Genomic DNA, 9,267 nt, shown 5'->3' with positions numbered 1-9,267 from the left:
AGCTGGTATTATTTAGTGCTACATTAATCGCGTTGATATTTTACCCAGTGCACTTTTGTTTAAATTACAATTGACAACGAAAAATATACCTCCTAACATCAAAATGCGAGACCGAAAACTTCACATTTACCTAAGCTGGTAAGCTCCATTAGGAACTTAATTGTCATTGAAAGAAAATTGCATGTTGAGGCGACTATTGCAGAAATGACTCACTTGGATTGTAAGTTCCAAATATACAATATTGTATGTACTTAGATTATAAGCAACACATTTGGTATTGTCTTATGCCTATTTTGTATTTATATGATTATTACAATGATTTCTACCTTTTTTATAAGTAATTTTATTTCTTATTGCGCGCCATCGTTTTCGAACAGAAAGACCAAAACAAGCGTTTAAAACATATGTTTTTAACTCGCGAGCATTCTTGATGTCAGAGCGAGATGGCTATATATCAAAGAGGAGCTGCATTTGCGAAACACAGCATATAAAAATGCAATAAATTTGTGTAGAATGAGAGAGATACAAAAATGTGAAATGTCGCGCGTCATATGTAAAATTTCACAAAATTTGTAATAAATTACAGCTTACCAAACAAAGAAAGAAGTATTCAGAGTAAATTATTCATTGGTCACAACAAAACCAAATGAAAACAATAATAAAAGACAACGCACGCATCGCGGCAGCGGCAACGAGACATCGTCGGCAGCCGCTGACGCCTGGTGCTCACTCGCTTGAACCTGACCACGGTTTGGTATTCATATTCTGCCGAAAAATTTTCAGCAGAGTAAAATGCAGATAAAAACATTGCACTCACCCTGGATATTATCGTCATTCTCTTCCTCTGATGCCATGCTTGCAGTTAAATGCAAATTTTCAAAGTTTTATGCACAATAAAAGCGCTTAATTTTCACAACAAATAATTAAGCACACACAGACACGACGAGAAAAAAATAGACGATACGCTTCTGTATAGAGGTGGGAAATTATCGATAATTTTATTGACAGAGTCGATAGTTTTTCTGTAAGTAAACTTCGAGTAAAAACCCAAACTTCAATTAAAAAAAAAACAAGCGAAATAAAGCTTACCAAAGATATTTAGAAATGATAAAAAATAAGTGAAATATAGATAAATGAATCACAATCGATAGCTACGAGTATCGCTTTTATAGCTATCGTGTGCCAATTGTAGCTGTCATGTCGCTCCAGCAAAAATGGCGGTGCAGGGTGCAAAAATTGGAGCCCCGAAAGTTATCGATAAATGAGCAAGTGAAGTTGATTTACTTGGGACAATGTTAAGCTTTGTTTTAAAATTGCCTTTTATGTTACCATAACTAAATGTGCAGTTCAGTTCGTAATTGAAAATACTAGTTCGATTAAACTAGTTTAAAAGTGAACAACGCAACTCTAGCTGTCAGTGGGAAGAAGAGTGGAACAACCCTGTCTTTTTGCCAAAGAAATTTTCACGTAAACGTTTTTGCAGATAAACATACAACAAATACCAAAAATAAAGCATTGCGGATTAAGCGGAATGTGCAAAGTTTTTGGTAAATAACTTTTACGTCTTTAGCCAGTTCAATTTAATTGCGAATATTATGTCGTCCATTATAACGCGCAAGGATGCCGAAAGCGCCGACGCCGACGAACAAAAATCGAAATCAGCCAACAAGCGCAGCGCTGCTGGCGCCGACGTCGGCGTCGATGCTGCGCCTAAGAAGTCACGTTTTGATGTCAAGGAAAAGAACGGGGGGGCGCCCATCGATGCGATGGCCTCATCGCTGAGCTCCACACAGATCAAACTGATGATGGCGCATGCCCAGCGCGAGATCGAGGAGCGCAAGCGGGCGCTCAGTAATCTACGTGACAAGGATCCCCTGCTAGCGTCCGTGCCGCAAATCGGAATGCCAGTTGCACTGGCTACCCAAGCGTTATCCAAAAAACCAACGCCCGAGGACGCAGACAAGGCCAGAAAGATTGCCGAATTGCAGGCACAAATACGCGCCAAGCTAACCGGTAATCTGGCCAATATCATCCAACAGCAGCCTACGGCGGTGGCAGCAGCAGCTGCTGCCGCTGCCCAGCAACAGCAGGAGCGACCCAAACCGCTCATACTGGACGAGGAGGGGCGCACCGTGGACAAGAGTGGACGTGCCATCAACATACCAACAGTGACGCCCACGCTCAAGGCAAATATACGCGCCAAGAAGCGCGAGGTGTTCCAGCGCCAGACAACGGGCAGCGAAGGCAGCAGTCATAGCGGTGCTACCAGCACTGGACAGGACGATGCCATCAAGTATTTTGATGATCGAATTGCTCAGAAGCCGACGCTGCGAAATAAACGCACGTTGCGATTCCACGAGCCCGGCAAGTTCCAACAGCTGGCGGAGCGAATGCGTATGAAGAGCCAATTGGAGCGCTTGCAGAACGAGATATCTCAAATAGCACGCAAGACGGGCATATCTTCGGCCACAAAGCTGGCATTGATTGCACCCAAGCAGGATATGCCCGATGATGTGCCCGCCATGGAGTGGTGGGACTCGGTCATACTCAGCCAGGATATGCAAACACTGGATGAAGCAAGCGGCAAGATCAGCATCCGCAAAACGGCCATCAGTAATCTCATCGAGCATCCCACGCAAATGAAGCCGCCAAGTGAGTAACCCTTAGTATTGATGTTGTCAAAAGTATCAAAATCATTTGGCTAACATAAAATGATGACACTAATGCTATTCCATTTCGCAGATGAGCCTCTGAAGCCCGTCTACTTGCCCGTGTTCCTCACCAAAAAGGAACGCAAAAAGCTGCGTCGACAGAATCGCCGTGAGGCCTGGAAAGAGGAGCAAGAGAAGATACGCTTGGGCCTGGTCGCGCCGCCGGAGCCAAAGCTGCGCATATCTAATCTGATGCGTGTGCTGGGCACAGATGCTGTGCAGGATCCCACCAAAATCGAGGCGCACGTGCGCGAACAAATGGCTAAGCGTCAGAAGGCTCACGAGGATGCCAATAACGCCCGAAAGCTGACGAGCGAACAGAAAAGCGAAAAGAAACAGCGCAAACTTAAGGAAGACACCAGTTGCGGTGTCCACGTGAGCGTCTACCGTATACGTGATCTGCAGGATAACCAGAGCAAAAAGTTTAAAGTCGAAACGAATGCCAAGCAGCTGCAAATGACCGGCAGCGTGGTGCTCTTCCGGGATTGCTGTGTTGTTGTCGTTGAGGGTGGGCCCAAGCAGCAGAAGAAATACCGTCGCCTCATGCTGCATCGCATTAAATGGGAGGAAGATGTGGTGAAGGGTAATGATGGCCAAGATGTGGCCAATTCTTGTGTGCTCGTCTGGGAGGGCACCAGTCAACGCCGGCACTTTGGCGAAATCAAATTCAAAATATTTCCTATGGAGAAAATGGCACGCGAATTCTTCCAAAAGCATCAGGTGGAGCACTACTGGGATCTGGCCTACTCAGGCGCTGTGCTGGAAGCCTCTACGGATCAGCAGTAAACAATCTAGCGACCTAGCTGTTTAGACCACAAAATTTGTTACAAGTTTAGATATATAAGCTTAAAATTATAAACATTCAGATTTTATGTACAAAAATGTGGATTTATTTTTTTGTATACGGGTCCTCCCTAATGTTGGACTGTATAAACTCATGGAGACCCTGTTGCTTGAGCCTTTCAATTATTGTTGCCAAACGTTCATCCTCCAACCGTTCCTCTGCCCGCTCACGCATATCCAATATGTGCTGCTCCTTGACACGCTCAGTTAGCACGCGGCGTATCAGCTGGCGCAGTGACTTGTTAATCTCCAGGGTATAGTCGAGCAGCCTGACGTAGGTCTCGGGCTTGAGATAGCCACACTGTTGGCACTGAGCCAGCTGCTCAAAGGTGTCCATGCTGGCGTTAATTAACAGCCCATGCTCCTGTATCGAAGCATCTTTGTTGCTGTTGGTGGTGCTGCTGCTGCCCACCAGAGCATTGCCGCCGCGATGCTGCCAAAGTAGTTCCTCCACCTTGGCACTGGGATTGACAAAAACATAGCCGCGGTAGATGCACGCCGTGGAGGCAGTTATTAAATCATATGTGGATATGCCGCATTCGATCAGTGCCACGCCGCAGCAATTAATCGCAGTGCTCAGCAAACAGCCATCGTCATCTAAGATGAGCACCCGTATGTCCAGTTGAAAGTTGAGGAACTCATTGCGACAGACGAGCGGCTCCAGTGCTTTGGTCAACATGCTGCCCAAATGCTTTTCACGCTCCGGCACCGATTCCAGCTCGCCGCTGGCAAAGGCCGCAAAGTTCACGAAGCAATTGATGACACCCATATTCACACGTCGAGCACTTGAACGGACGAGCTCCCGCGGCGGTGCCACGATGGCCATCACTTTCGTATTGCCATATTCCATATACGCAGATCCACGTACCGTCGTCAGAACGCCGGCACGTATAACTGCAAATGCGATTTAGTTGTTACTTTACGAATCCAGCAAATGGTTTTATTCTCGATACCCACAGGTGGAGCGAGGTGCAGCCACAACCTCAGTCGGCTTCTCTATGCTTTCGAAAAAATCCTCGCAATCCTTAGGCGTCGTATATAGTTGCTCGGCAATGGTAGCGCCATCGAGCAGCGTGTTTTTGGTTTGTGTAATGCGCAACATTGTTTTACAAAATGCCGCAAAATAAAAGCAAATGAAAACATGTGTTTTGAATTCGCAGCCAGTGCTGAGAAAAACGGTTTTACTGAAAAATGCGCTAAGAGGGAACATCGATATGTATCGATATAGCTATTGGGAGTATCAATATAACGATGTTTCGATGTTTCTTTCATCACTAATTACAAATAGTTGGCAACTCATGTTTTTGACAGCTCAAAAAGCGCTTTGTAATTCTGCTTAGTAGTAAAGAAAAGAAAAAGAGAATAGGCGGAGAAAAGTGAACGCCGCATTATTGAAAAAATACATTTTTTATATTTATAAAATTAAACAAGGGGCTCCAGACGCGCAACGCACAGCATGACTGGTGAAACCAAGCTGGAGAAAAAGCCACTTGGCGATGCCAAGGAAACTAAAGGCAAGGGACAAGATGCTGGCAAGGCCAAAAAGGATGAAAAGGAGCAGCAGCCAGAGCTATCGGACGAGGATCAACAGCTGCAGGAAGAGCTCGAGATGTTGGTGCTGCGCTTGCAGGAAAAGGACATAAAATTGTATCAGCCAGCATTGGAAATGATGGCCAAGCTGATACGCGCATCGACCACGTCGATGACATCGGTGCCAAAGCCACTGAAATTCATGCGTCCCCATTACGAGTCCATGAAAACGGTGTACAAGCACATGCCCGACGAGCGCTCGCGTCAGCTGTGCGCCGATATCATCTCGGTGCTTTCCATGACCATGGGCAGCGGCAAGGATTGTCTGGCCTATCGTTTCCTCTGCGATCGCACCCAGACCATCGGTGACTGGGGTCACGAGTATGTGCGCCATTTGTCGGGCGAGATATCGGCCCACTATCACGACACTACGGGTGAGTTTCGCACCCAGCTCATCGAGCTGGTCAAGCAGATAATACCGTACAATATGGAGCACAATGCGGAGGCAGATGCCTGCGATTTGCTCATTGAGATCGATCATTTGCATTTGCTGGCCGAATATGTGGACGAGTCGGCCTATCCGCGCGTCTGCCTCTATCTGCAGTCCTGCTATCCATATGTGCCCGAGCCGGACAATACCATCATACTGGAGACGGCCCTGCAGCTGGCCCGCAAGTTCCATCAGCATACTCAGGCCATGCGACTGGCGCTGATGCTCAATGATATGGGCAAGATTGGCGAAATATTCAAGGAGCCCAAGGAGCCGGCCATGCAGAAGCAGCTCGCCTTTATGCTGGCCCGCCAGCAGGTGTGCCTGGACCTGGATGAGTCGCTATCGGACTACGATGATCTGATGGAGATCATGTCCAATGCAAACTTGAATAAGCATTTCTTGAATCTGGCCCGTGAACTGGACATCATGGAGCCAAAGACGCCGGAAGATATTTACAAGTCGCATTTGGACAATTCACGCTCGCGCTTTGCATCCATCCAGGTGGACTCGGCCAAACAGAATTTGGCCGCCAGCTTTGTCAATGGCTTTGTAAATGCGGGCTTCGGCGTGGATAAGCTGCTCTCGGAGGACGGCAACAAGTGGCTATATAAGAACAAGGAGCATGGCATGCTTTCGGCTACCGCCTCCCTGGGCCTGATTCTGCTCTGGGATGTCGACGGCGGTTTGACCATGATTGACAAATATCTGTACTCCACCGACGACAATATCAAGTCGGGTGCCCTGCTGGCCTGCGGCATTGTCAACTGCGGCATACGCAACGAGGTGGATCCGGCTCACGCTTTGCTCTCCGATTATATTGATAATCAAAATACGTGCATGCGCATTGGTGCCATTTTGGGCTTGGGCATTGCCTATGCTGGCTCTAATCGCGCCATTGTCATCGATACGCTGAAGACGATCTTTGCCAGCAATGGCAAGACGGCTGCCAGTGTCGAGATTCTGGGCATAACCGCTCTGTCGCTGGGTCTGATAAGCGTTGGTTCATGCAATGCTGAGATTACAGAGATCTTGCTGCAGACCATCATGGGCCTGACCAAGTCGGATCTGAAGGATACCTATACGCGTTTCCTCTGGCTGGGCCTGGGCTTGCTCTATTTGGGACGCCAGAAGTCCACAGAGGCTGTCATGATGACCCTGGAAGTGCTGGAGGAGCCGTATCGCAGCATGGCCACAACCATGGTGGACATATGCGCTTATGCTGGCACTGGCAATGTGCTCAAAATTCAACAGCTTCTCCACATTTGCTCCGATCACTACGAGACCCCCAACGCCGATGAAGAGAAAGAGAAGGGCAAGAAGGACAAGAGCAAGGAGAAGGTAAATAGCTCAAATTGGCAAGATTTAATCGTCTCCAAATTAATATAACTCCACGTTGTTTCAGGAAAAGGAAAAGGATAAGGAGAAGGAGAAGGAGAAGGAAAAGGAGCGCGAAAAAGATCTGTCGGCTACACAATCGATCGCTGTGCTGGGCATTGCACTAATTGCCATGGGCGAGGACATTGGCGCCGAGATGGCGTATCGTTCGTTTGGCAATCTGCTGCGCTACTGCGAACCGGCTATTAGGCGTGCCGTGCCGCTGGCTCTGGGCCTGATATCGGCCTCAAATCCCAAGCTGAACATACTGGATACGTTGAGCAAGTTCTCGCACGACAGCGATGCAGAAGTGGCGCACAATGCCATCTTTGCCATGGGCCTGGTCGGTGCTGGCACCAATAATGCGCGTCTCGCCTCGATGCTGCGTCAGTTGGCCCAGTATCACTCGAAGGATCCGAGCAATCTGTTTATGGTGCGCATTGCCCAGAGTCTGACGCATTTGGGCAAGGGCACACTATCCCTAAGTCCCTATCACAGTGATCGCCAGCTTATGAATCCCATGGCTGTTGCTGGATTGATGGCCACATTGGTGTCGCTACTTGATGTCAAGAATCTTATCCTGAATCGTTCCCACTATCTATTGTACACCCTGGTGCCGGCCATGCAGGCACGGATGCTTATCACATTTGATGAGGATCTCAGTCAGCTACAGGTGCCGGTCCGTGTGGGCATTGCCATCGATGTGGTCGGCCAGGCGGGCAAACCGAAGACCATAACAGGCTTTCAGACGCACACCACGCCCGTGTTGCTGGCAATAGGCGAGCGCGCCGAGCTGGCCACCGATGAGTACATCTCGCTAACGCCCGTCATGGAAGGATTTGTTATATTAAAGAAGAATCCTAATTTTGTCAAGTAGTCGCTTCTATTAATTAAGGCTATGTAAAGTGTCGCCCAATTAACAAAAACCCAAAATTAAACCTACCCGAAAAATAAATGGTCGTCTCTTCATTGGCAATTAACGCATATGTCATAAATAAATAATCTAAATATATTATTTACTTACATATTAAAATCATATTTCTCAATTGTCTCGGAACTTTTTCGAAACCAACCGATTTCCGTTCGACGATTTTAACAAGACAGCAGCCAGCCGTATTAAAGTTAGATTTATACCAATAATATTGGCTGCAGTTTTTTATTTATTCATATGTAGGAAAATATACGTATCACTGAAAGAAGAAGAAGCATAAAGCGGGTTAGTGCAGGGAAGAGAGAGACGAATCAAACGAAGATTGATCAAGAGTGTAGGCATAAAGTTTATTAAATTGTGTTGGCAGCTTTGTGGCCAGTTCAGCTTTTTTCTAGCTAAATGAGGCTATTTTTAGAAGTAATCAACCGTAAACAGACAGATTCAGCTAATTATTTTTTATGTGTTGGCAGCACTGTGGCCAGTTCAGCATTTTTCTAGCTAAATAAGGCTATTATTAGAGGTATTCAACCGTAAACAGTGGACATTTTAGACAGATTCAGCTATTTAGCTTATTTTAAGCACTTTTTATATCCCTGCCGAGGATATTATAATTTTGTCTCGAATCGAATGCTTAGAAGGAGCCATCTCCGACCTAATTAAGTATATATATTCTTGATCAGAATCAACAGCCGAGTCGATATAGCCACGTTATTTGTTTTTCAAGATATCTTGACCAAACTTGACATTTCTTAATTTCACTATTCTCCCCATATATAAGCAAAATCCTATTAACATCGGACCACTAATTCATATAGCTGTAATAGGAACGATCGGTCGAAAATTAAGTACTTGTATGAACAACTTTTTTGTTTATCAAGATATCTTAACCAAACTTGGCATTTATAAGTTTTACTAAGCCCCCTACATGTATGAAAAATCTCATTAACATCGGACCACTATATAATATAGCTGCTATGGGAAAGATCCGTGGAATATTAGAAATATTATAAGGCAACATATTCTGTTTTCAAAGATATTTTAACAAACTCAGCATTGTCGAGCTGCATTGTTCTCACATATCTGCAAAAATCAAATGTGTGCAAGGGTATTAAATCTCCGGCTTGCCGAAGATATCCTTACTTTCTCATATTTTAAATTTTAGCGTAGTCGAAAGTAAACTTGGGGTACATTTGGTTAAAGGGAATTTATACAAAAAAGTGAAGTTAACATTTGTTCAGCAACGTTTCAAGATTTCAAGATTTCCATCCTAGCAGCTGTTGTTATTCTATTATCTAAGTAGTTAACGATTTCGGTTCCAGTTACGCCTCTTAATAATAATATGCATGATCTTCTGAAATCCCGCGTCTAATGTGGTTTATAATTCA

General features: G+C 45.7%; 4 protein-coding genes across 6 annotated transcripts in view; 2 read left to right on the top strand and 2 right to left on the bottom strand.

Annotated features, from left to right (window-relative positions):
* The window catches only part of Mi-2 (chromodomain-helicase-DNA-binding protein Mi-2 homolog), a 28,629-nt gene extending 27,653 nt beyond the window's left edge, over positions 1 to 976 (bottom strand). Inside the window, exon 1 of the mRNA XM_064689084.1 lies at positions 818 to 976. Within this exon, the coding sequence (XP_064545154.1) occupies positions 818 to 854 (37 nt within the window). The 5' untranslated portion in view covers positions 855 to 976. The remainder of the gene's footprint in view (positions 1 to 817) is intronic.
* A 306-nt stretch (positions 977 to 1,282) lies between these two features.
* Positions 1,283 to 3,593, top strand: Prp3 (pre-mRNA processing factor 3). 2 transcript variants are annotated; one of them, XM_064689095.1, is made up of 3 exons: positions 1,286 to 1,547; positions 1,620 to 2,652; positions 2,743 to 3,593. In XM_064689095.1, the coding sequence occupies exons 2-3, from the start codon at positions 1,767 to 1,769 to the stop codon at positions 3,495 to 3,497; spliced, it is 1,641 nt and encodes a 546-aa protein (XP_064545165.1). In that variant the 5' UTR covers positions 1,286 to 1,547; positions 1,620 to 1,766; the 3' UTR covers positions 3,498 to 3,593. The 2 variants fall into 2 exon arrangements, with proteins under 2 accessions (XP_064545164.1, XP_064545165.1); XM_064689094.1 differs by having other exon boundaries at positions 1,283 to 2,652.
* Mtr3 lies at positions 3,579 to 4,739 on the bottom strand. Its single transcript, XM_064689096.1, has 2 exons — positions 4,512 to 4,739; positions 3,579 to 4,448 (listed from the first exon to the last, which is right to left on the bottom strand). The coding sequence occupies exons 1-2, from the start codon at positions 4,654 to 4,656 to the stop codon at positions 3,601 to 3,603; spliced, it is 993 nt and encodes a 330-aa protein (XP_064545166.1). The 5' UTR covers positions 4,657 to 4,739; the 3' UTR covers positions 3,579 to 3,600.
* A 148-nt stretch (positions 4,740 to 4,887) lies between these two features.
* On the top strand, positions 4,888 to 7,984 carry Rpn1 (regulatory particle non-ATPase 1). 2 transcript variants are annotated; one of them, XM_064689090.1, is made up of 2 exons: positions 4,888 to 6,915; positions 6,986 to 7,984. In XM_064689090.1, the coding sequence occupies exons 1-2, from the start codon at positions 5,011 to 5,013 to the stop codon at positions 7,826 to 7,828; spliced, it is 2,748 nt and encodes a 915-aa protein (XP_064545160.1). In that variant the 5' UTR covers positions 4,888 to 5,010; the 3' UTR covers positions 7,829 to 7,984. The 2 variants fall into 2 exon arrangements, with proteins under 2 accessions (XP_064545160.1, XP_064545159.1); XM_064689089.1 differs by having other exon boundaries at positions 6,980 to 7,984.
* Positions 7,985 to 9,267: the final 1,283 nt, after the last annotated feature.

The sequence above is a fragment of the Drosophila montana genome, unplaced genomic scaffold, assembly GCF_035044405.1.
Source record: "Drosophila montana isolate Dmon_TW-CO22-7 unplaced genomic scaffold, ASM3504440v1 contig_3217_1, whole genome shotgun sequence".
Lineage (NCBI taxonomy): Eukaryota > Metazoa > Arthropoda > Insecta > Diptera > Drosophilidae > Drosophila > Drosophila montana.
Note: the sequence above shows the minus strand (reverse complement) of the source record. Positions and strands in the feature narration are given on the sequence as shown.

Bases quoted from the DNA above. Each gene is read 5' to 3' on its own strand.
- Prp3 (XM_064689094.1), top strand. From the start codon at position 1,596: ATGTCGTCCATTATAACGCGCAAGGATGCCGAAAGCGCCGACGCCGAC. The intron at 2,653-2,742 runs GTGAGTAACCCT...TCCATTTCGCAG, and splicing joins CACGCAAATGAAGCCGCCAA to ATGAGCCTCTGAAGCCCGTC.
- Mtr3 (XM_064689096.1), bottom strand. From the start codon at position 4,656: ATGTTGCGCATTACACAAACCAAAAACACGCTGCTCGATGGCGCTACC. The intron at 4,449-4,511 runs GTGGGTATCGAG...TCGCATTTGCAG, and splicing joins GGCTGCACCTCGCTCCACCT to TTATACGTGCCGGCGTTCTG.
- Rpn1 (XM_064689089.1), top strand. From the start codon at position 5,011: ATGACTGGTGAAACCAAGCTGGAGAAAAAGCCACTTGGCGATGCCAAG. The intron at 6,916-6,979 runs GTAAATAGCTCA...ACGTTGTTTCAG, and splicing joins AGGACAAGAGCAAGGAGAAG to GAAAAGGAAAAGGATAAGGA.